Raw genomic sequence first — 26,793 nt, forward strand, 5'->3', positions numbered from 1 at the left:
CGAACGCGTTTCCGCCATCGCTCGCGGTTGGTTTATCGGGAGACGACATTGGCCAGCCTGGACGGTCGAGGATGACATGGAGATGGCATTGGCACCTGCTTCAGAGGGCTTGCCGGTAAGCCAGCGTGTAACCGGCTGGCACTCCGGGCAACCCAGACGGCTCCAATGTCGGCGATATCCTTCTGCTCGGGCGAGAGGCTGTCCTAGAGGGCTGTGGAGCTCGATGAGGCCATGGCGGGTGTGGTGCAAGGAGGAGATTGATGTCGAGGTGTTGTGTGGTTCTTGTCCGGCGCCTGGCCACGCTTAAATACCGGGTGGATGCGAGGCGTCAACCAGAGAGGTGTTTAATGTCGGTCTGCAAAGGGACGGGCGTGTGGTGCTCGGGGTGCCAGAGTAGGTTCCTTGGCACAAGCGCTGGTTTAATGGGGGTAGGCGGGCAGACGAATGCCCTTTTTAATGCGGAAGAAAAGCGTGTGCAGCGGGTGGCGCTCTCGGCTGACAAGACGCTTCAATGTCGGTGTCAGTGAGAGGTCGTGTCTGCTCTGTGCCGACTTCAATGCAGAGCGTAAGCTCTGGAGGAAAAGAGCGCGGGCGAGGGAGAGGATTTTGGTTGGGCCAGGTTTGTTAGAATCGGGCGTGCCAGCGGTTCTGACTCCACACACATCCGTTTGCTTCCGGTTTGCGGGAAAAAAGACGTTCGGACCGCCTCGCGGACAGATATAGACCCGTGTTGGATGGCAAAACATGTCACGGTTGCAGGCGGTTCTTCTTCTTCTTCTTCTTGGTCCTCCCACCGCCGCCCCCTCCACCTCCTCCAGAGCCTGATTAGATGCTTGGCGAGCGCTCGCCTTGGCTTCGGCCCTTTTTTTATGTGTTTTTTCTGGGCTTGTTGAGCTGTGCCCTCAGCAGTACCTTTGGATCTCGGTGTGTTTTTTAGGTGTGTGTGTTCTGTACTAGACCTTGTATATGTGTGTGTTCTGTACTAGACCTTTGAAAGCGGGGCGAAAGCCTTTTTTGGTAATCAGACACATACGAACACCACGTCACCACCCATATGATTCTCTCTCTCTCTCATCGTGCTCAAATTATTCGTTCCCGCTTACGCGTAGGGGCGAACGGACGCCAGCTGGATCGCCCGCACCGGCACCGATGGAGCTAGCTTCCTTTGCCAAAATTAGCGCGAGGGGTCAACGAGAGCCAGCCCGGGAGGGGGACCATTCCCCCACCCCCACCCGCCGGTTGAGCAGAGGGAGGCAGCCACGGCGCGGGGGTGATCGTGGGGTGGGGAAGCCTGATGGGGTCGTGGCGCAAGGCCTACGGCGCCCTCAAGGACTCCACCAGGGTCGGCCTCGCCAAGGTCCACAGCGACTTCAAGGTCAGCCACCAACCAACGCATGGATGGGTCATTCCTTGCGATTAATTTCTCTTTTCGATGTGCATTCCCTACCATAATCGATGTGTGATTCACAAGGCTAGCTTGCTTGGGTTTGACAGGATTTGGATATTGCCATTGTCAAGGCGACCAACCACGTGGAATGCCCTCCCAAGGAGCGCCACGTCAGAAGTGAGCAATCGATCCGCTCTTTCGTCGCCTAGAAAATTTAGGACGGTTTCTCTCGATAATTCAACCTGGAGCCCTCATGTGAGCCCGGTGAACAGTTACCTTGATTTAAAATAGAAAAGAAAGTCCAAAAAAATCTATAAAAAAATTGTGGTGTAAGATGCTCCTGTGCGTGAACTCCGTGCAAAATTTTGTGAAGTTTGGACATTTGAGAAGCTCATGGCAAAAAAGACAAAAGTAGGCGTGAACAGTGCGTTTTTCAAAAAAATTCAGACATCCGAAATTTGCCCTTTTTACGACGAGCTTCTCGAATGTTCAAACTTCACAAAATTTTACACGCAACACACACAGGCCTATCTTGCACCACAATAAAAATTGAATTTTTTTGAAATTTTTTGAACTTTTTTCTATTTTAAATCACGGTACTGTTCATGCCCAGACTCATCTGAGCCCGGGCACCAAATCACCGCTCTCCGGTTTATCTTCCTTTTTTGCCAGGCTCATCAGGTTCATCTTGTAAGCTTGCCATTTCGGGCCTGTTCGGTTTCTCTCCGCTCCCACGACTCAGCTCCCGGAGCGGAGCAAGCTGTTGCAGCTTTTTACGGAGTAGCTCAAACCGAGCTCCGCGGCGTTGAGCGGAGTGGAGAGAAACCGAACGGTGCCTTCGTCTCGCATTGTTGCAGAAATATTCTTGGCATCTTGTAAGCTTGCCATTTCGTCTCGCATTGTTGCAGAAATATTCTTGGCAACCTCGGTGACCCGCCCTCGCGCCGATGTGGCCTACTGCATATACGCCTTGTCCAGAAGGCTGTCCAAGACAAAGAATTGGACCGTGGGTGTCCTTCCTCCTTGCCTCCTATCAATTTCCTCATCTTCTATTCTAAGGTTTAGGTTAGAAAAACCATGTTTCTAGCCTTCTTGTCAGCTCATTAACCACTACATTGTTCATGCCATCTCATTGTAGGTCGCTTTGAAGACGTTGATAGTGATACACAGGCTTCTGCGAGAAGGCGATCCTACTTTCAAGGAGGAGTTCCTGGCCCACTCACACAAAAGAAACCTTTTGCACATGGCGCGTTTCAAGGATGACTCGAGCCCATTAGGTTGGTCCCTTGCAATGCCTCCTTCTTTTCCTCCCGAGAACACGGAAAAAGATTTGCAAGATCCTTGCATCAAGGAGGCAAGATACCCGAAGGCAATGGCATTTCCCAATTCTTGATCGGTAGAAATGGCGCCTCAACTGATTCACCTTGTTCTTGATCTTGGCAGCTTGGGATTGCTCCGCGTGGGTTCGCACCTACACGCTCTTCCTGGAGGAACGGCTAGAGTGCTTTAGGAATCTAAAATACGACATCGAAACTGAGCGTCTGATGAGATCTCCCCAGCATTCTGCCAAGGTAGGGACTATGTCTTCTCAGCAATCGTGGCGGCGAAATTTTGTTTATTTGCCTTGTGCGGATGGAAAGGCTGTGATCCTGAGAAATGCAGGCACACAGTAGAACCAGGACGCTGCCTTGCCTTGATCTTATGGAGCATTTGCCTTCATTGCAGCAACTGCTCTTCAGGCTTATGGGCTGCCAGGTCTGATCACTGCCCTGTTACACTACTGGCTTTGAGAACTGTTTACTAGCTGAATTCATGTTTTCACCTTTGCAGCCTGAAGGTTTAGCATGCTCAAATTACCTTATTCAATATGCATTAGCCTTGGTAAACCACAAGCCTTTTTTTTAACTACAAAGGTTGTCGTTTCCATTTTACAAGATATCATTTGATCTAGGATATCTTATGGCGGTGTGTTGCATGCATGCGACAGGCTTTGGAGGAGAGCTTTAAAATATATTGCGCAATCAATGATGGAATCATCAACCTTGTTGATATGGTAAAGTGATTTTTCATGACATTGTATTTGTTAATATCTCTGAAGTATAACCATAGATTTCCGGATCTCATTGGTATGATCCAGTTCTTCGACATGCCGAGGTATGATGCTATCAAGGCTCTTGCAATCTATAAAAGAGCTAGCATGCAGGTCTGTCATCTTCTTTATGCCAAATTTGTACTTTGTTATTGCTTTGAATTATACTCCCTCCATCCCATAATATAAGAGCGTTTTTGACACTAGTAGAATTTTTGTCTAATCCGCAGGTAGAAAACCTTGCTGATTTTTACGAATTCTGCAAGGATCTTGAGCTTGCCAGGACATTCCAGTTTCCTACTCTCAGACAGGTTGGTTCCTCATCATCCTGCTGCACATCCCTTCACCTTGATCTTGAACGATGGAAGACTAAATGACTAACTTCTTCATCTCATGAGCATGGTGTTCTAATGTGCTTTTCATCGTGCAATGTTCTACAGCCACCCCCATCATTTCTTGCAGCCATGGAGGAGTACATCAGAGAAGCGCCCCGTCCCACAATCAGGAGAGTGGTGAGTGCAGTCCTGTTCTACAAATAAGCCCAAGCGCCACAGCAGTTCTGTTGTAACACTCTGTTTGGTAACTCTTCCTGTTGCCAAAACAGGACAGTGAGGAGAGGAAGCTACTAACCTACAGCCAGGAAGCTCCAACAGAACCCGAAAAGCCGGCCGAAGAGGAGAAAGAAGAACCTACAAAGCTTGAACAAGAACCGGTGCCTGACCCTACGCCTGAGCCTGAACAACAACTGCTGGCAATGGAAACCACTGGAGATTTACTTGTAGTTCTCTCCATAAGCTTTTTTGCAGCCCATTTTTGTTCATCTCCTCTGAATCTCACTACTGTCTTTTCCTGCTTGCATGCTTTATGCAGAACCTGGATGAGGAGGTGAATCCCTTTGTCGTGGATCTTGATGAACACAACGCGCTTGCACTCGCTATTGTGGGACCAGGTACAGAAGAAGATCGCCATATATCCCTCTCCTGTCAAACTCTCTAAAATAGCATCATAATTTACAAGCATGGTTGCCGAAACATTGATCATCTAATGTCCAATTAACTTGCCTGCATTGTTGCTTCCAAATGTCCTTAGAGAAAGTATCATCAGATGTTCTTTTTGGTCTCTGCTTGTAGGAGATGGAAGCAAAGCATCAACTTGTCAAGACTTGTTTTCTGGCAGCACATCTGGGTGGGAGTTGGCCCTCGTCACTGCTCCAAGCCGCTACACCAGCCAACCAATAGAGACCAAATTGGTCCGCATAATACCGTTGCTAGTTAGCTAGTTTCCGTTAGAACTCAGTAAAATTCAAACTGAGCAGAATGAATCACTTGAACATTTTCCATCTGATTAACAGGCTGGGGGCTTTGACATAATGCTACTCGACAGCCTCTACGAAGACGGGGCGAGGAGGCAGCAGATCGCCAGCGTGACCTACAACGGCAGCCTTGGACAAGCCAACAACCCCTTCGAAACGAACGACCCTTTCGCCATGTCCAACAGCTTTGCGCCGCCTTCCAACGCCCAGCTGGCAATGGTGACCCAGCAGCAGCAATACTTCCAGGCTCAACAACATCAGCAGCAATACTACTACCAGCCTCAGCTGCAATACTACCAGCCCCAGCTGCAGCAGCAGCAGCAGTATTTCCAAGCTCAGCAGCATCAGCATCAGCACCAGTATTTCCAGCAGCATCCCCAGTATTGTGTGCATCCAACCGGAACTTACAATCCGTTTGGTGACCCTTTCACTGACCTTGTAACACTGGCTGCTCCTTCAAAACAAGGCAATTTAAGTTTGCTCTGAATTGCTTGGCCCTGTTTCTGATCTCAGTCAATATAGATGGGTACTCCCATTCTCAGTAGAGCAACCAGTACAAGTTGAATTCTTCTATTGGGTTAAGATGATGTACAGTTGTACACTACTGACCTTTGCAATATCCACATTTGGAGCAAACATGACCCAAGTACAACTTCCTTTTTTATACTAACTACATCGAATATTTCCCCAACAGAGTAAAAAGAGGTCAGAAATATAAACATGTGGGCAAAACTGAGCAAGCTAGACTATAAGGCTGCTCTCATTTCATAATATGTGTCCAAAAAGAATGGGCTGAACGTGACAAAAACCCTGTTCCTCAAGAGATGGGAGCTAGGAAACTAAAAAGGGAAAGCTAGAAATACAAGAATGAGAGGAAAAGGTGAAATGGACAGCTAACAGAAACATGCACAAGGCACAATGGATTACAATGAGGGCAGTGTCCATATACTAAATAGATATCACATCAGCCCTACCTAGGGTCCCAGAATGACAGGGCGTCGCTATTGTTGTAGCAACGACATGTCTCTGGCCCTGGATCTCTGTTAAGAAGCTAAGTATCAATTGCAAAATTTACATAAAAGAAAAAATCCTAGGGGAATCCTAGGCCAATGGCAAAGAATCGTGTAGAATTCAAGCAGATGTGTAACTGGGAAATAGCTTCAGTAGATTGTTGACAGCATCTGGGTAAAATTTTCTTGCAAAAAGGAAGCATGGTCTCTTTCTTCCGTTCAATATACATGGGGTCGATGTCACAGTTCTCTGCAATATAGATAAAGAAATATGTCAAATCATTCATGTCAATGCTACAACACGACTATTTGCATCTAGAAATTTTGCTGAACTATTGGAATGGAATTCTTCAGAATGACTGCTGATTACACGAACACAATATCTTAATGTCCATTGGATGGCGGTCTGGTAATAGGATTAGTGAGGCATAAGGGAAACGTGTAATCTTATTACCAACTGGTTGTGCTAGTCTTTTGTGCTCTTGTATGACTTGTATGCATACTGAAACTATGCAACAATAGATGGCTGCTTGCATCAACCGATGCAGAGGCCAGGGGTTTCCCCTCCTTTTCGGAAAAAATACATCCATAAATAGTAATCACATGCAAGGTATGTTTAAGTTAGATTCCTAGTACATGAATGCAAAAATTCAAAACGAAAAATATCTTCAGGCATTCACAGGCAAGTACTAGATCACAACAATCAACTAATGATCACCAAGTCCTAGTAACAGAAAAATCATATATTGTGATTAGGCGATAAGGAGGAATTGTTATGCTTACAGTCTCATCACTTGCAATGTGCACAATCTCATTGAAATACTGCAGAACATTTAAGTAGTTGAGTCAGTGCATAACATACAGATCATGTTAATTGGCAAAATTGTGTTTCTCATTTTGCAAGATAAAAGCATATACCGTTATGTTTCTTAAGAGTTCATAGGTAATATCAGCAGCTCTATAGGACCTCGGATGCCATTTCCCCTCAGACCAGTCAACATGTGTCACTGAATAATTAGAGATCCCACCAGGATCTACTATCTGAACATTAATGTGGAAGTAAATAAAAAAAGCAAATGGAGAACAGAAAGCTAGATATTGGTTCAAAAGATTTATTACTAACTTTGAACAAGGTTGGCAAATAGTGCTCATCAGCGATACAGTTCCGTCCCACTGTTGGCTGCAAAACACAAAGCAAAAACATTGCTTATCTAAAACCAACTTCCAAAGAACAGTCGCAAGGTGAAACACAAAGCATAGGTTCTGAAAACAGCATAAGAACAATCATGGCACCATGTGATGTGGCTATTTGAGCCTGATTTTATAGCCTGAAATAGAAGGCACCTGTCAGCATGTGATGTGGCTATTTGAGCCTGATTTTATACAGTGCCACACTCTGCTGAAATAGGAGGCACCTGTCTGAAGGTCTGTGAGCATTCGTTTGAAGCACTATCCCCCATGATTCCATGTGGTTTTTTCTATGAAGCAATCGAAATAAGGTTCTGCGGCAGAAGCCTTCTCCCAATTTCAGATCATTTTCAGTTATACATCTTGAGGTTTAGACCTAAACTAACACCTTAGCATTATTATCAAATGTTATTCTACAAAACCTACTTATTTTCTCATAGAAAAGGAGCTAGCAGTTATCAATGTATGCATGCAACAAGCAATGACATTTGCATCAGAGTGAAACGTACCTTGCAATATAGCTTGAATTTACGATAGTAGAGGTTGTCTGACATAATCAGTATAGCATGCCTTCTTGTTATAGCAAACCACTACAGGAAGCACAAAATTATTCAGCAAAGCATGAAGAAATCCAAGTGATTACATATCTGCGATAGGGAGGATAAGGTGCAGTCTATGCCTTTATCTCCAAATCACCTTGATACACAAGTTAGGATATTATCAATCTGTTTAGTTTTCTTTTTAAGTTTGTTGGTGCTTAACTTCTCCTTCAGATTCGGCTTAAGCTTTTTCTTTCCCAATTCCTCTATATAAAGAAAGGCTGGCTATGTGATCCTGATCGAGCTATCCATAAACTTATTAAGAGAATAGTATCCAAGCCCTAAGTTACCGCTGTACCTACCAGCATGCCATTGTACCCCCTCAACTCGAAACCCACCAGGTCACCACAACTAAATCTAGCAGATGAGACCAACTTTATCTGCAAGTCCAATAATACCCTCAGCTATAAAACCATTAAGTGTTACAATCCCTTACCTCTCAACTGGTCAAAACAACCCCCTATCCCTAAAACATTATAGTTTTGGTTGATGTGACACTACATGTTTCTATGACAGTGATGTGGGCATTGATACAAACGCCCCCATCATCATTCTCTCTTTACATAGGATTCCACTCTATATAGAGTCGCCTGCTGGGATGCCAGATAAGCCAAGACAACTGATGTGGCTGCTAACATGTCGAGACCCACTCATGAATCTAGCCTAGGGAAAAAGACCGAAAGGTGGACAGTTTCAGTAGTTGGAGGGTGAGAAAGGAATGGCTGGAGGTGTTTTCTGGACTTCTGGAAGAGTTGAGGGTGTAAAATGGACTTGTTCCTTTGTGATACCATATGCATGTTGTGGTACATTTTATAAAACACGGTAGTAGTAGTAAAGCAAAACATGTACCTGCGCACCCTTCCTGAAGTCCCTGTGCTCTATTTCAGGAAACATTTCTATAGAATACCTTCCACTTCCATGAGGACCAGGATCCAGGAAACTGATAGTATGGACAAACAATCAATAGAAGGCTAAAGACATTACATATTTTACACTGCCATACAAAGTGGGGAGCAAACATAACTCCTTGCTATATTCTTTCAAAAAGGAAGATACAGGTAATGTATTCTAAACTATCCTTTCGATGACGTATGTGCTGTGTGCATTCCTTTGACATAAGAAATACAAGTGATAGTGAGATAAAACGTGCACAGTGTAGCATCTGCCATATTCCCAACTGTTTCCATGTAAATAGGATGATAAGCGAAACTAGACAAGAGTATAGGTATTGTTATCAATACATGAGTTGATATCTTCTAAATAGCACTATGTGTTCTTGATGCTACGCTACATTTCTGCCTTTTGTGTTTTCTCTTCTTACAGGTATCCAAATATTAGTTAAATTTCTCTTACCTGTCAATGAAGCTAACATTTGTTCCCATCAGATAATTATAGATGTAATCAAATGTATGTAGTGGAATACAGCTGCCATGCAAAGAAAAAGGATATTAACATACTGGAAGAAAATTGACTAAGGAACCCTTTTGCAAGAATTATTGAAAACCTGTCAGAAAGCAAGACGAAAAATTGATTATCAATGTCTAGCAATGCATTTCCTAACAGCCTTTTCTCTGCATCAACCATTGAAACCCTGCCCCATACTACCTGCATTATAAAGAAATTAAAATGTTTAGTTTTATAAAGAAAAACATGTAGCTTATAAACTAATAATGTGATGTGCTGTATACAGAAAAAAGACAGGAATCACAAATTGCTGTGAAATTCTAGAAGTTGGGAATGGTTCTTTTGCTGCAAAGCAGTATAGTGGTCTTCTTAATTAAGAGAACCAACCCCGTACAAAACACAGGAAGTTGCAGCTAGACAAAATAGCTCATTTCACATGCATGACTACAAAAGACAGCAAGTTACAGCCAGGCAAAAAGCTCATATCACATGCATGACTAATCCAGTTGCATTCACATATTCCTATGTCAACTGTAATCAGTTCTACGAATATATCATGTACACATTTTTTCTATGCATATTGCAATTTTATATCTCAATGCATTCTATCATCCAATCATCCCCATAATCTCACAATAACATCTGTTATATTTTGGTAGACTAGCTGAACATTTGTGCTTTGCTACGAAAAACTATACTGATCATGTTAAACCAATGTCAATGAACCAGCCTGCCTTACATCTCAGTTGCATTCTTGTGCTCATCTGAGTTCTGCCAAAACCGGCATCATGCATGGCCTACAGCCTCACACCTTCACAGCCACACCTAGTCATGCTTCTTTACGACCCTTGTAGCTCAACTTTAGTTTTCTAGGAAGTGGTTAAATTCGTTTATTAAACGAGCTTAGCAATGTTTCACTGAGTTGGTTAGTTTTTCTTTCTGTTAAAAGATTTTTTAGCGGTTAAAAAAAGGAGAGAAGGAAGGCGTGGATGAACCACCACCACCTCTCATTTAAAGAAAAGATTTTCTAATCTTGCGGAAATTCCATAAGGCACATGAGATAAAGTCTCAATAGTAGAAACAAATTCCATAAGGCATACAACACAAAGAGCCTGTTTGGGACTGCTCTGCTCCTAAAAATTCAGCTCGGCTCCAGAAAACACAAGCCAAACGGGGTAGCTCCATGATATGCCGCTCTGCAAAAAAACTAGAATCTGAGGTACAACTCCCAGTTTTTTATGAAGCTCTTCAGGGGGTGCTCCAAAAAACTCTAGAAGCTGGAGTTGGGTGGAAATTACCCACCACTGCCACCGGTAAGTGGATACCCCTTCGTTTCTCCCTCCTCAATCAATCAAATAGATCCTTTCCACCAAATTTCCCATTCTTTAAGCTGGAGCTATATGGAAGCCAAACATTCTCTTTGGTAGTGCTACAACTTCTGGATAAAACTGCTCCAAAGTGAATTTAGTGGAGCAAAACTGATTTTGGTGAAGTGGAGCAGTCCCAAACAGGCCCAAAGTCTCAATAGTAGAAACAGCATTAATCTTTTATTATATAGAGACATAGTATGGCTTATGGTCAGATTATGAGACTTGGGCATCTTGTAATATGAGCAACATGTAGTTATCTCGGCACCCATTTTTGAATGAGCAATCAAGTTATCTTGCATTAGCGTGGTTTAAATAATCACTGAATAATGCTATATAGACAATCAGTCGCCATTGTACAGTACTCCCTTTATCCATGTACTACTGCCCAAATGCAGCCTTACACCCTTGTACATATTTCTAACTGCGGTATGATCCATATTTGTTACTGTTTTGCCAGTTTTGCATATCAATTAAGAATGTAGCGAAAACACGAGCGATGACAAGATTTTCTTCTTTCTCAGCAACCACGAGATTTTGTTACTTATTTGAATTCCATCGCCTGATTAAACGTGTGGATTAAGATAAACGGAGAAAAGAAGCATACTAAGTAGTGGTTGAACTTCGTACCTTTTCACTGCGAATTTCTCGGCCCACAAACAAAGGACTAGAATGCACAGGCTTTTCACGCGACGCATGGATATAGATGGAATATCGTCCCTCATGGCCCTGTATACAGAAGTTCAGGCACACCATTTCTCATTTTAGATTAAGATGACATTGCTACATACAGATATACTATGAACTCTATATTCGTCTAAAAGGAATATGAATATCAGCACAGAACCTGCAAAAATTTCTCCCACAATTTCTCGAAGGGCAATGAACCAGGTGTCAAGAACATAAATGCAATCTTTGGATTCTTGGACACGGGCATAGGCATTGAAAGCAAATCCCTGATAACCACAGACGAAAAAACTTCTTCATCGGTCAGCTCCCGCCGGGTCACAGCAGGGAGCCAATCCTTAAAGGGAGTACAAACACTTGAAGCAAAGAAGTAACAGGTCGAGTAGCGCCGTGGAGGATAGACATAAGCCCTGATCAACGAAACACAAACAATTGACAGTAGCACAATTATCCACATGGGCTTCTTGGCAGTGCGGTGGCGCGGATGTGGCATGGCTGTCATGTCCTTGCTGCCCCGCTGCCACACCCGCGGTACTTTCATCTCCTTGCCATTGCAGAATCAAGAGTAATATACCCGGATTATACCCTCCGCATATACTTCAGAACGCCAAAACTACATGCCACGTACCACACAGGGTGAGAACAAAATTATCCCCCCAATGCTGCCACCTTTCTGCAATGCAAGGTTACACAAAGATTAATCCATGAACCACATTCATCTACAAGAAACAAAGCAATGGCGATCACTCAAGGGATGTGTCATGTACGAAGGGAATACGGCAAGATGCCACGCAACAACGAGACCGTCCTGAACCTTCTTATATGCTATTCTATGAGATCTACTGTTTTTTTCTTACCGTTGCCACTTCTTTCCGTTGTGAGAACGAAGTTTGGCCAGTAGGCCCCAAATAAACATTTCGAGTTAATGGCATGTCTAGACGATTAGAACAGCAAAAAGCATGAGGCGGCGATCTCCCTGTCCAAATCAAATCGCAGGGCATGGTCAAAATGGCCGCTGCTCCCAAAAGTCAACTCGCGGCCAAATCCCACGATCCCCACCGAGACCCACACCGCATTTCTAATCCGAACCCGATCGCCACCTTGACAAAACGCACAATCCCGCGTCAAATCACGCGCAACACGCCCGAATCACCTCATGAAACCCACCCGCAAACCGGAGCCCCGGCGCCCCAAACAGCACGAGCAACAGAGCCGGAACGCAGCGGCAGGCCGCGTCAGTCTCCGGGGCGCCCCGCTCCCCAATGCTAGGAGGCCGAGCAGGAGCGCCGGGCCGCGCTCGAGACGGTGGGAGGAGGAGGACTTACACGCAAGGCGGAGCGGGAGGAGGGAGCGTCGTGCCCAGGACCAGGAGGCCGTGGCGCGTCTCGTCGCGGGGCGGGATCCGGGGCCCGGCGGCGGCGAGATCGGAGCTAGGGCTGGAGCTGGGCGGTGGGCGGTGGCGGAGGTGGTGGGAGGGAGGGGAGACGAGGTGGTGGTGGTGGTGGTGGAAGTGGGCGAAGAAGGGGAGGACGGATTTAAAACAGAAATGGATTAATTAATATGGCTCCCTCCCGGCTGTTTATTCGCCTCGGATGTTACCCTTTTCCGGCACCCAGTTAAGTGTGGAAACGGGAGGAAGATAAAGCGGCCTTATATACTGTATTGATTAAGGACGTCTGCTGTTTCCTAAAATTAGCAGCGTAAAATGTTACTACCCCTGCCTGCGTCCTTGGTTGAACTCAAAGATAAATACTCCCTCCTTTCTTGTTTATAAGGCTCACTTTCAAAATCCCTTAGATGATGAGTGCTGGATTAAATTTTGTACTTCCTCTCTCTTAGTTTACAGGGCGTACGCGTACCCCTAGGTCGTCAATTTGACCAACCTAATACAAGTCATATATTACAAAAAATATACCAATATAAACTTCAGATGTTCTATTTTCAAATGGTATAATTTGTGTGTTATATAGTTTATATTAGGGTGATAAAATTGGCAACCTAGGTATGCATGCAGGACTTATAAACTGAAACGGTATATTGCAAAAGTTTCTAATTATTACGCTTGCTTTACTACTAAAAAAGGTATGTTTACTGATGCATTAATTGCAATGCATGATCATTAAATGACCAAGGACTTCTACATGCATTGGTGAGTTTTCTCTTGATCCTTGCATGTGGTGATTTAATGCATCTCAAAATCTGAAATATGTGATGATAAGTAGTACAAATGAGACTAATAAAACGAAAAAAACAAATTTGTTGAGATGAGCCTTATAAACTGAAGAAGTATTAGTTGTTGATATTTTCGTCTGTATATTTGGTCAAACTAAAAAATTATTAACTTTTTAACTAAGTTTATATGCTACCTACTTTTGGGATGGAGAGGGTAGGATTAGACGAGAAATACTCCCTCCGCCCGGAAATAATTGTTGAAGAAATAGATGTATCTAGACGTATTTTAATTCTAGATACATCTATTTCTCCGACAAGCATTTCAGATGGAGGGAGTATATGACTAACGGCAAGGGAGACATTGTGTTGCTCCAAGCAAGTATAACTTACCGCTTGTGTGAAAGGCCTAGCTTCAGACCTACTCACTATGTTCCGAATTACTTGTCGCATAAATGAATCCATTTCTACGACAAGTGATTTCGGACGAAGGAAGTGTGATGGAGTGTGGCACCGATCAAATTGGTGACGGGCAGTGCTCACCAGTCTGGGTTCGAGTTTCCATGACAATCAGTAACAAAAATTATCTTCAAGTAAAAGAATAATCCACTTTTTTAGTGAAATGCACAGAGTCAAATATGTGATTTGATCTCTAATGGCTTAGCGAAACAACTACTTCTAACTATCCAATAGTCCTTTTTCCGCAAGAATAAGCCTATGGTAAAAGAAAAGGATTAACGTAAAACTCATTATGTTGGACATTTGATCATGTTTTTTAATCCAGGTGATTAATACATCTTCCTTTTCCCTTGAAAAGACTACCACCAAGTTTGATTATACTACTGGTAGTACTTTGTATTTCCTATGGTTTACAATACTTGCATATTCAACCAGGCGTGCATAGATTTCTTCAATTAATCAGTCATATTGTACAAGATATAACATGATAACTGCTCCTTCTGATCCATATTAATTGTCGTTGATTTAGTACAAATATGGATTCATATTAAAAAATGTTCAATATTTTTGCATTGATGTGCATCACCTACAACTTAACCCATAAAGGGTATAGTTTCCAAAATAAAATTTCTGTACCAGAGAAGAAAATACCCATCTCTTGTTTGCAACAGCTAAACAAATCTTGGTGGGAACACTTTATCCCTTTGCGGATTGGGCCGACATTATTAAGGTTCTTTAGCGCACGATAGCTACACCATACATCTCCAACTCTAGATAACGCTACCCTTTTCAGGCTCAAATTATAGATGCATGAAAAAGGTAGTTAAATCATCCTGCATGACCACGACGCTGCACTCCAATGGCCCCGCTTTTGGATCGTCCAGTTCCAGGGGGGATCTTGTCGTGGGCGGTGGATCACATCGGGGCATCATAGGAGCCATGAGGAGCACGAAAAAACAAAAGATGGATTAGGCTGTCACAATCACACAGGACACAACAAAATGGAAAGCGTCCAACCTAACAGGTAGTAGTGGCGTTCTCAAGGAAAACAAACACACAGGTAGGTGCAGAGAGACGATCGAGGCAAGGCAAATTTGACAATTTTAACCTATAATCGAAAGCAAATTACAGAATGAACTGGTTCCGAAACTATTTCACACCCCTGACCCTTTTGTGTAGCGCCCGCCATGCCGGCGCCACACCCTACGGTGCAGCGCCTAGCTCCGGGGCGTTGCACCACTGTCCACCGTGGCAGCCCACGGGCCCGCACCCAGCAGTGCAACGCCTCCGAGCTAGGCGCTGCCCCTGTAATGTGCAGCGCCTAGCCGCTAGGCGTTGCACGTGTAATGTGCAGCGCCGAGCGGCTAGGCGCTGCACTGTGACTTATATGCAAATGCGCCAGCCCTCTCCTCCCCCACCTCCCCATTGGCAGTTACAGAAAAAAGGGCGGCGACCATCTGCACTCCCCCTCTCCCAAATCCTTCCGATCCGACGATTTGGTCCGTGCATTTGTTCACCAATCCATCATAGAAGGTACTCTCCTCCGATCCCCTTCTTTCTATCCATAGAAAATATTATGTTTTGAAGATTTGGGGAACCCTTGTTTGAATCTTGCATGTATTAGATTTGGGCAACTTTTGTTTGAATCTTGCGTATGTTAGATTTGGGGAACCTTTGTTAGATTAGAATGTGGTTTGGATAGATAGGTTGACATGTTATTTATATAGTTTGGATACATAGATTGACATGTTTTTTGTATGGAGAAGTAGATTGACATGTTATTTGTATGGAGAAGTAGATTGACATGTTATAGTTTGGATACATAGATTGACATGTTATTTGTATGAAGTAGGCCCAGGTAGGGGGAAGCACCATATGCTTTGGATCTTGCATGTAGTAGGCCTACTTTAGTTTTTTTGAATTGAAAAGATAATCGTGTTGACAAGAATGCTTTGTTGAAATTGTTAGGATGGTTTGGCTTCTCGATGATCACTGGGACCATCAACACCGGTCGTACGCTATGGCGGTGCAGCAGCGGGTAATACTGAAAGTGGCTGGTGTTATGAATTTTGTATGTTTGTTCAGACACAAATGCCCCATATGTAATGTTATGATTTGTTTGTTTGTAGGAGCTTGCACCTCTGAAGCTTCGGTCTCACGGGATCAGCCTTGGAGGGATGTGCTATGATGAGCGGTACACACCTTATGTTAGGGAGGCAGGACTTCTCCCTTTCATTGAGTTGGTCCGCCGGTCGACGCCACCCAACAATGCTGCAGCACTCACCGCGCTTATTGATCATTGGAGGCCGGAGACACACACTTTCCATCTTCGGACCGGGGAGATGACCGTGACGCTGCAGGATATCGCTATGATCACCGGTCTTCCTATCGATGGCAATCCTTTATGTATGAACACCGATTCTGAAGGGTGGCGCGCGCAGATGCAAGCCCTTATCGGTATGGTTCCTCCGGAGCCTCGGGAGCCAGAAAGGGAAGATAAGAAGAAGGAAAGAGTCGCAGCGGGCGCTACTTTCACGTGGATATCATCGCACTTCGCTCATTGCCCCGATGATGCTAATGAGGACATGGTGAAGACTTATGCTCGTGTCTACATGTGGTACGTGGTATCGAGGACAATGTTTGCTGATGGCACCGGCAAGAATGCTCCATGGATGTGGCTGAAGGCGTTGACCGTCTTCGATAGCAAATGGAGTTGGGGTTCGGCGACACTAGCTTACTTGTATCGACAGGTATGAAGTTGTTTCCTTTTCACTTCATTGATACATTATCAAGGCAAATTTGACCATGTTCTTTTTTATGTGCAGTTGGACGATGCCAGTTGTAGGCACACTGGAGGTATTGGTGGTTGTCTGCTCGCACTTTCCATATGGAGCTGGGAGCGTTTGCCGGTTGGACGACCTAAGACTGTGAAGTACGAGGATTGGGACGATAAAGACGACCCACTACGGCTCCCCACTTGGGCTTACAAGTGGGATGTGTTAAATGAGACGACGGATGATCCCTCTATAATGTACAAGTTGTACAAGAGCGAGCTGGACGCGATCACGCCTGAGCAGGATGATCCCTCCATGTTGGCTTGTGCTTGCATCATTTTTCTTGGACCTTTTCCTTGGTTTCGTACATTTTCTTTTGTTGTGGCCATGACCTTTGCACTCCCCACAACGGGAGCTCTCACGAGGCTCTTGGAATTGGTCGTTGCCCGCTTCGCGGCGCCCACCATGGCCCCATCCGTCCATGTCGCCTCTAAGACGCTTTGTCTTACGTCTACCCCGTTTAACAACCTTCAACTCCGGATCCGGCCATAGTTGAACTCCATGATACTCCGGCCATTGTGATTGGTCAAAGTATGGGTGAAAGCGGGGAGCCCATGTTTTTTTGACCGTCATGATTGAGAACTGGGACTCCCTCACGGTGCGTGGGTGATTGATGTCCACATTCCTAACGCGGCCGGCGGCATACAAATGTGAGCATGGGAGATGAAGCAACAATGGCCTCCCGCAAGTGCAATCACATTGTGTTAACGACACCTTGAAAGCCCGACCTCCATGTTGCCGGCCATCGTTTGTGGTTCCTCCTGGCTCTTTCACTTCGTACTTCCACTCCTCATTGTCATATAATATAGCTTCTTCTGAGTCCGCCTTCCGTGATTGAAATAGCAACCATTCATCAACTTTGGGTGGGAACTTGTACTTGTACTTCCGTGGGTTCTCACCCGCTATCTGTGCATCGGTTTCCATCGAGTACTTTACAAAGTACGCATTCATCTTGTCAAATGTGTATTGAACTATTGCCGTCACGGGTAATCCACGTGCACCTTTGAGCACCCTATTGAAGCATTCGGCCATATTGCTTGTCATTTGACCATATCTCCGGCCATCTTCATCAAAAGCACGTGCCCACTTGTTCTGGTATTGAATGTGCCTATTGAGAAAGTCTTGACCCCCGGGATCAAGTTTTTTGTGTGCGAGCAATTTGTTGTACAAAGTGGCGAAGCGCTTATCGGAGAAAGCGAGACAACAATCTTGAAGATCATCGGCCAACTCCTTAAGGCCACATGCCCTATAGAAGTTCGAACAAAAGTGCCTCATGCACCATCGATGGTGCAACGGAGCATGCCCGGGAATGTCAATCTCCACGGCGTTAAGAATTCCTTGATTCTGATCCGATATGACACAAATTTCCCTTTGAGCGGGTAACACCTTCGTCCTCAAAAGATGCAGAAACCACTCCCAGTTGTCATTGTTTTCCACCTCAACCAAAGCAAATGCCAATGGCAACACCCGGTTATTGGCATCACTTGCTATCGCAACCAACAAGGTGCCCTTGTATTGTCCGGTCAAGAACGTGCCATCAATTGCGATGACCGGCCTACAATGTTCGAAAGCCCTCACACATTGCTCGAACGCCCAAAAAGCACGGCCAAATACTCTGACTTTCCTTCCTTCATGAACCGTTGTTTGGTGCCCATGAGGCTCGACCACATGAACCATGCCCGGGTTTGTCGCGGCCATGGCTAACAACAACCTAGGGATTCGGTTGTATGCTTCCTCCCATGTACCATACAACATCTTAAATGCGGCTTGCTTCGCCTTCCATGCCTTGCCGTATTTCACTTGGTAATGAAAGATGGCTTTCACAAGGTCAATGACATGTTGGACGCTCATTGTTGGAAGTGTGGATATTGAGTTCGAGAGCCTGTAAGCGATGAACTCGGACGTGAGTTGTTTGTGGTCTTGGGACACAATCTTGCCATCCACCCTTTTGCCTTGGCACATGTGAGTTGGCACACAACTCACTACATGCCAAGTAGGACCTCCTTTCCATGGTCTTGCACGCACAATCCACGGACAACCGCCACGGCGTCTTGCCACTCCTTGTTGGACCTCCTTTCCACGACCTCTACCACCACCACGGCCTCTTTTAAGTCCAAGTTGGACCTCCTTTTCATCTTCACATGCACATGCAACCATGTAGCGCACATTGACGTCCGAGTGCACCACCTTGTGTGGACGATAATGCGTAACCGAGTAGTTGTCGAGCCACATCTTCAAATCCAACAAGCTGTCGAACTTAGAACCTTTAGCAATCCGGTTCTGGTCGTCTACCAAATCACGGTGAGAGCTTGGCCTAACCCCAAGAGCTACACATTGGCCACCATCTACCACGGCTTCATCCGCGAGACTAACATCCTTGAACAATGTAGTCCGATGATCCCGACCAAATACCTTCTCGAAAGCTTCGGCCTCCTTCACCGTGAACCCCTCCGCATCAACTTGTTCATCGGGACCATCGTCATCCGAGTCCGATGCATATGCACGGGAAAAAGGGATGGAATGGTCCATTGTCTCTTGCAAATGATATTTGTCGAGATCACCCACATTGTTGTCATGGAGATCAACTTCATTGTCATCGTCCGCATACTCATCGTTGTCCTCTTGCAAAGATTCATCTTGGTTGTTTCTACACGGGCTCAATGTTGGCCTCACTTCTTGGGTCAAAAGAGGTTCAACAATTTCATCTTGCTTCAAGGGTGGGGGGCTACTAGCAACCAAAGGGGAGGGGTTCTGGTTCAAGTCCAAATGCAAACTTGACTCAACCTTCTTCGTTGCAAATAACTCAAGAGCCTTGTCTAGTGATTCGGCCACCGTCTCCTTGTATGCAACCCAACGTTGCTCCGAGTTTACACGCATTGTCTTCCAACGGATGTGCATTCCAAAACCAACATTATGCCTTCCCTCCAACTCAATGATATCACTAGGGTCCATCCAATTCAAATCTTTCCTAACTTGTTGCAAGAGCTCCGCATAGCTAGGACTACTATCAAACACAATGTCAAGCTCATCCGGGTCCGGTTCTTTATTGCCTTTCAAAAAGGCGTCTTTGTCCCCATGATGAACAAACACACATGTTCTTCCCATCCCTATAAGCAATGAACACAAGGTAACATTGCTTCCATGAGTACTAATCCATGGATTAACACCGAATACAAACCCTAATATATATATAAAACAACAACCCTAACCCTAACCATAACCCTAACCCTAAACCTAACCCTAACCATAACCCTAGCCCTAAACCTAAACCTAGCACCAACATAAGAACACCCATAAGAATAACCCTAGCATTCTAACAAAACCTAATCATAGAAATTGGCAAACAAACATCTCACATCTCCATGCAAATCTCTAGATCCAAACTAAACTAGGGTTTCCCCAAACTACCAACAAATGAGCAATGGGAGAACTTTACTTCGATCAAAACAAGGGGATCGGAGATTATTACCTTGAGGGAGGGTTTGACTTCGAAATCCACGGACAAATTCTTCAAATTTGCAAGATTTGGAAGAAGATTTGAGAGGGGGGAGAGTGGGAGAGGGGGCAAAGCTCGGGGAGAGAGTGAGAGTGTGTGTGGTGGGGGGGGGGGTGGGGGAGGGGGAGGGGGGCCAGCCAAGTGGCTGGATAAGTCACAGTGCAGCGCCTAGCCGCTCGGCGCTGCACATTACACGTGCAACGCCTAGCGGCTAGGCGCTGCACATTACAGATGCAGCGCCTAGCTCGGAGGCGTTGCACGGCTGGGTGCGGGCCCGTGGGCTGCCACGGTGGACAGTGGTGCAACGCCCCGGAGCTAGGCGCTGCACCGTAGGGTGTGGCGCCGGCGTGACGGGCGCTACACAAAAGGGTTAGGGGTGTGAAATAGTTTCGGAACCAGTTCATTCTGTGATTTGCTTTCGATTATAGGTCAAAATTGTCAAATTTGCCTCGAGGCAATGCTGGACGAAGAAAAGCCAAACGGGACCTACTCGCTGTCTGCTCTCGGCTGAAAGAACTATTTGCATGTTCGATTGTGGTTCCTGCGGATACCCTTTACATGGGAATTTGGGATCTAGTTAATGACAGGCTGCTGGTCCAGATAGGGAGAGAATCTCCCATTATTAGGGCATATATCAAGTAAATAAAATGCAGTGCGTGTTGACTATATATGCAATTCTTTTTTTTTGTGCGGGTGACTATATATGCAATTCGCATATGAAACTATTGAATGAAGCAGACTTCCTCGTTCTTCACTCACAAGCTTTTTTGAGGGTAAAACTTGTAGTATTACACAAGGACGTGTATAGCCAGTGCACAGCCGCTTGTTATGGTTAGCGAGCGGCCGGCTAATTTAAGAAATTTTCTGTCCCCCTTCCTAATTAGGAAAACTTTCTCACCTACTCCCTTTTTACACGACGTATTAAATGCCAGCACAGCCATCTCCTTCGGATGCATGCCTTTTGTTCACTTGCGCATTTAATTTGTGGTTTCAAAAATTTAAAAAGGCATAACCTTCAATCCGTGTGTTGGAATTACGATCTGTTTTCACTATTGGAATCTTTACAACGTGCTCTTCGAAACTAGATCTCGCATGGGTATGTTCCGACGATTTTTTGTGTGTGCAATTTAGTCACTTTTTGGTGCAACTGTCTAGTAGTCGATGTGCAACTACCTGACGGTGGATGTGCAACTTCTCCCTACTTATGAACGTTCATTTTTCACTGATGCAAAAAGAGGTGTGAACATATTTAGTTCGGTTTTCACTTTTCTAAAAAAAAGCATAACTTTTGAACGGAACATCAAAATTAAGACCTAGTTTCATCGTAGGAATTTCCATGACGTGCTTTTTGAAACTAGATCCCTCACAGGTATGCTTGGACGAACTGTTTTGTGTGCAAATTAGTCTCCGTTTGGTGCAAGTGCCTAGTAGTTGATGTGCAACTACCTGACAGTCGATGTGCAATTTTCCCTCTACCCCGTGGATGTGCAGTTTTTACTGATGCCACCTCCACCCCAAACTACCATCTACCATTGAGATGTGCAACTTCGTCTACTACCCTGTCCAACTGACTATTAGTTGATATGCAACTTTTCCCTGTCTATGGATATGCAGTTTTCACTGTTGTTGTCTCAGCCAACTGCCTAGCAGTGGATGTACAACTTCGGATGCTACCCCTACCAACTGCCTAGCACTAGATGTGCAACTTCGGATGCTACCCTGGCCAACTGCCCAACAATCGACGTGCAACTTTCTCCTGTACCTCATGGGTGTGTAGTTTTCACAGCTAACACCCTGTCCCAACCACCGATTGTCAGTGAGATGTCCAACTTTAGGGCCCCACCTATAGGTAACTTTTCTCTTCCCTCGTGGATGTGTAATTTTTACCATCCAACAATCCATGCTAGTGAGATGTGCAACTTCTCCTGTTGTCTCGGTCAATTGTCTTGCAGACTATGCGCAACTTTGTCTGTTTCCCTGCCAAGTGAATCTACACATCCACAAGTAGCTAGGAAAAGGGAAAAGTTGCACATCGACTACTAGGTAGTTGGCTGGAACAATAGACTAAGTTGCACATATCGCTGGTAGGGTAGGTGGGGGAGGTTGTGCTGATAGTGGATAATACACATTCAAGACTAGGAAGGAGGGTTGCACATCAACTACTAGTTAGTTGGCTGGGACAGTAGACTAGTTGCACATCTCATAAAGTTGGTTGTCATAGTTGCTAAGTGGCAACCACATAGGAAATTGGATCACGCGGCTCTAAAATTGGTTTTGTAAAAAATTACACCATGCAATACTAAAGTTGCACCATATAGCATTACAGTTGGCATAAAAAAAGTTCGTCGTAACATACCCATGCGGGGTCTAGTTTTAAAGATCTCGTTACAGAGATTCCAATGGTGAAAACGGATCTAAATTTTGATGCGCGGTTTGAAAGATGTGACTTTTTAAAAATTCAAAAAACCGAAATAAATGCAAATGGACCTGTTTTTGCTAAACCAAAGTGGCTAGTACAAACGCATTAATTGCCAAGAGCCACATGCACTAGGAGACAAAAAAATACATACATATGAGAGTATGTGGCCAGCCGCTCGAGTCGTCTAACCGGCGCGCGCGCACGATTGTGTATTTCCGATTACACAAATATTCACCAGATTACATTTAGATCGACTGCGTTTGGTGGTCAAGGACTCAGCCAAACCACAACCCTCTCTTCTAAACAAGCAAAATTAGCCAAGTTCCAATTAAGATGGCCGTTGATGAAGAAGTTCTCGACATAAAAGTTATTTGCCTCGTTGAGACAAACAAGTTTGCTTTTCGGGTCATCTCTAGCCCAAAACAATGCGCTGCCAAAAATACCGTCCGAGATGAAGATGGTCAGACAATCCGGCCAAACGTCCTCCAAAGCCAAAAATATTGTCGCCCATGTCCAGACATGTCCAGATTGTCTAGTCCTAGCCAAGAAAAACACTATTGTCTGTTTCCAGGCATGTGTGATGGGAGGCGCGGGACTTCACCATAAAAATGGACTCGACTGAAAAAACGCCCAGCATGAGAGTTCTTTGTCTTGTCGAGCAGAATAAATGTTACCTTTGGGTCATTTCAATCTGAGGTGGTATGCAGCATGTGGGTCCCAAAAACCAAAATGTTGTCTCGGGCCCATGTGTAAATCCGAGTTAGCTTGGTTTTGGGAATATTTGGATTTTTATGATGAGTCTAACCGCCTCATAAATAGGTGTGAGGTGATGACCTATTTAACAACAATACACAATCACAAACACATGTACTATCTTTTCATCTATTTTGGCATCTCTCCCATTTGTTGCTCCCTCGTTCTTCGTGTTGGAGAGCAACGAGTCCTGGGGCTCTAGGGGCATTGGACCGCCCTAGGGAAACCCATAGCCACCGCACTCCCTCACGGGGTTCCTATCGCGTGTGTGGGTTTTTAGACCTTCAAAAGTTCTCACCGACGTGTCTTGCATATTGCGCTCCCGACGACCCCCCCTCCCCGCACGCGACATTGTCTTGTGTTTCGTGCTCGACGTCGGGGTACACCATGACGTGTTCGTGTGCGAACATACTTTTGGGCGTCTCTACCAGGGACTAAAGATCAAGAATCATCATCATCCATCATGTCCGATGACAAGCTTCCAAGCCCCGCAGAAGTTAGTGCCGATAACATCACGAAGCCTAGTCTTGAGGATTTATCGAATGATCATCGTGAAGCTTATGAGTCATATAAGAAGGTGTGAGAATAGAAGGAGTTGCAGGAGTTCCTTGCAAATTCAAGAAGGATCGTCAAGGTAACATCACCTCGACTGGGGAAATCGAGCCCCCCCCACCCTCATGACGAGCGGGTTAAACCCTCTGTGAGTAATACTTTCTCACCCGAGCAGTGAGCTAAAATTAAAGTCATATTACCGATAGTAATAATCTTATATACCAAGCTTTCATGGAAAAAATAAAGCTCAGAAAAATACTGAAAGTGCGTTATATCGACTAGAGGGGGGTGAATAGGCGATTTTTACAAATTTTTCACTGAGGAAATTCAAGGTGAGGAATTTCCTAAGTCACGAACAACTAGCAGCGGAATAAGTACTCAGATGCAAACGTAACAGAGTACTAATAGGGTCATCATGATGAAATGAAAACAAGCACAGAGTACAAGAAGTGTATAAACAGGATAAGCATGCCGAAGACAAAGTGACTGAAGAATTAGGATTGAGGAAATTGAGGAAGTCTTCCGGCAAAGTCTTCAAACAGTAACGATCAAGTACTTCAACACAAGAATGAGGAAATGAAAGGGTTGAGGAAATAGAACCAGTAGCTTGGTGAAGACGATGATTTGGTAGACCAGTTCCAACTAGTGTAATAGTCGTACGTCTGGTTGGAGCGGCTAGGTATTTAAACCTGAGGACACACAGTCCCGGACACACAGTCCTCACCGTATTCTCCTTGAGCTAAGATCACACACACCTCGCCCAATCACTCGTGGTAAGTTTTCAGGTGACTTCCAAACCTTCACAGACTTGGTCACTAGGCGATCCACAATTTCCACTTGGATGCTCTAGACCATGACGCCTAACCGTCTGGAGGATACACAATCCTCAAAGGTAAAAAGTGTCGGTTCCACACAAGAACAATCTTGTCGGCGTCCTGGGAACGGGGGTCCCCAGACTTGCCTGCCTGCGGCCCACGGCGTGGCTCTGCGAGCGGGCCCGTACGGCCCATCTTCACCAACAAACTTTCAAGACCCTCGCGAGGTGGACGACACAAGACCTCCTCAGGAGCGGCCTCACCAGGCTGGCTCGCGAGGGGCGGAGAGACCAAGGAAAGACAAACCTCGCGAGGTTCTCGTGACGTGAGCCATGACGACCAAGGCCAGGCGGGCGCCAGCGCGCACAGTGTCCTTGTTTCCCCTTTGGTGCTAAGGGGGCAAGCGCAGGCGAGGAGTACCGAGGCGTCAAGCAAAGGTTTCCCTATCGGTGCAACGAGACCAAGACCAGCAGGACTGTTGGTGTACAAAAAGAGGGGCACGCTTTTGTACCCCTTTACCTGTGCACGGGCAGTTAGAGCAGCGCCCACGACCACACCAAGCAGAACAGGGGAGGTGAGCCAAGGTAAGACCGAAGCCCAAGACAATCAAAGCAATGCCAAGGCCAAGACCACAAAGAGCAGAGGGGCGAAGCAGGTTCCCCCGGCAAGACCCTTGCCGGGCGGCCTCAGCGGCCCCGGCAAGACCCTTGCCGGGACAGCTCGCCCCACACCAACAGAGCGAGCCACCCTTGAGCCCACGGTCCCCAACGTCGTCATCAACATGGGGCCAGGGCTCGGGAAGGCACCTCTGTGGTGGCATGCAGATCTTTGTGAAGACATATTCAAGATCAGATGAGGATCAGAAGACGACGATTCTCGGCAAGATCCCTGCCGAGGAAGGTCACAGACCCCCGGCAAGGTCCTTGCCGGGGGTCGACAGCGCGCCACGGCAAGACCCTTGCCGGGCCACCCGGCAAGACCCTCGCCAAGGACGCCAGCAGGGCCACCGCCAAGCCCACGTCAACCAAGCTTCCACCGCTGTTCACATGCAGCTGCCAGCCCAACCAGCTGGGCGGGCACCTGCGTGGCAACATGCAGCTCCCAGGCCAACTCATTGAGCGCCTACGTGGCGGCATGCAGATCTTCGTGAAGGCTCCACCACCGCGCCACCTCAGCTGCCTACCTGCCTACATGGCACCGCATGCATCCCTGGCCGAGGCGCGTGTCAAAGCGAGGAGGAGCGGCGACGGACGGGACGGGCCTCGCCCCGTCCCCGATAAAGCAAGGGGACACCTAAGCTACGCATTAAATGCGTCTTGTCCTGTAATACGAGCGCTAAGCTCAGGGCACTGTATGCCTTTCCACCTCCTCTGTGCCACTGTGGCAGCCCCTTCTCACTATAAAAGGAGGCCCATGGCATACTGGAGAGGGATTCGGCTCTTACGAACCACGCACTGACCACAGCTAGTTCGAGAGCTCAAGAACTCTCAGAAATACACCCACCAAAGCAGGACTAGGGTTTTATGCGTCCTCGCGGCCCGAACCTGGGTAAACGATCCCTGTGTTGTCTACTAGCCATGCTCTCCTCGCAACCCTTCGCCCCGGCAACCATAGTAGGGATTCTTGTGATCCCATAGGTGTCGTTCCACACCGACAAGGACGGCAAGACGGAGGTCACCGTGGAGCCCAAGACGGCGTCACCACCAGAGCCTTTGGCAGGCGAAGACTACTTTTGTTAGGATAAGCTGTACTAGCTGTCCCCTTTCAAATTGGCCATTGTGGGATTCCTTCCCGCTCAATATTTGGGAAGAGGACTGGGGCCTCTATAAATAGGACTAGCCACCACAGTAGGAGGGGATCCCATCTTGAGAAATCCTCACACACCCTCAAGTTCACCAAGCACAAGATCACCTCTCCTCAGGAGGCTGTTCTTCCCTTTGTACTGTTCATCCTCAGCCCAAGAGGCAATCCACCACCACCACACTGGAGTAGGATATTACACCACACCGGTGGCCCAAACCAGTATAAATCTGGTGTCCCTTGTGTTGCGAGTTCGTCGAGCTAGCCTAGAGATCGCGAAGCGTGTGAGGGCGTGATCCGCGAGGGAGAGATCTTCGCGCGCACCCCAGAGTTCGAACCTTAAGGGTTTTACCGGAACCCGAGATCCGTCATTTGGCACGCCAGGTAGGGGCACGCAGTTTCGATGTCCGGCGACCCAAGGACCGACGCCGACCACTGGGCAGCCTGGCCAGC

At 46.1% G+C, this 26,793-nt stretch overlaps 2 protein-coding genes across 2 annotated transcripts; one reads left to right on the forward strand and one right to left on the reverse strand.

The window, feature by feature from the left end:
• Window positions 1–1,109: 1,109 nt before the first annotated feature.
• LOC109735594 (putative clathrin assembly protein At5g57200) lies at window positions 1,110–5,430 on the forward strand. The gene is made up of 15 exons (XM_020294810.4): window positions 1,110–1,375; window positions 1,495–1,564; window positions 2,296–2,393; window positions 2,526–2,664; window positions 2,831–2,958; window positions 3,050–3,142; window positions 3,218–3,268; window positions 3,375–3,440; window positions 3,525–3,590; window positions 3,707–3,787; window positions 3,917–3,988; window positions 4,081–4,254; window positions 4,347–4,425; window positions 4,607–4,725; window positions 4,828–5,430. Exons 1-15 carry the CDS (start codon window positions 1,295–1,297, stop codon window positions 5,272–5,274), a joined length of 1,764 nt encoding a protein of 587 aa, XP_020150399.1. The 5' UTR covers window positions 1,110–1,294; the 3' UTR covers window positions 5,275–5,430.
• Window positions 5,431–5,511: 81 nt separating this feature from the next.
• LOC109735589 (glycosyltransferase BC10) lies at window positions 5,512–12,585 on the reverse strand. Its single transcript, XM_020294806.4, has 11 exons — window positions 12,369–12,585; window positions 11,204–11,716; window positions 10,987–11,085; window positions 9,090–9,190; window positions 8,939–9,010; window positions 8,435–8,525; window positions 7,496–7,576; window positions 6,922–6,978; window positions 6,717–6,839; window positions 6,582–6,620; window positions 5,512–6,048 (listed from the first exon to the last, which is right to left on the reverse strand). The coding sequence occupies exons 2-11, from the start codon at window positions 11,582–11,584 to the stop codon at window positions 5,920–5,922; spliced, it is 1,173 nt and encodes a 390-aa protein (XP_020150395.1). The 5' UTR covers window positions 11,585–11,716; window positions 12,369–12,585; the 3' UTR covers window positions 5,512–5,919.
• Window positions 12,586–26,793: the final 14,208 nt, after the last annotated feature.

The sequence above is a fragment of the Aegilops tauschii genome, chromosome 6 (assembly GCF_002575655.3).
Source record: "Aegilops tauschii subsp. strangulata cultivar AL8/78 chromosome 6, Aet v6.0, whole genome shotgun sequence".
NCBI lineage: Eukaryota > Viridiplantae > Streptophyta > Magnoliopsida > Poales > Poaceae > Aegilops > Aegilops tauschii.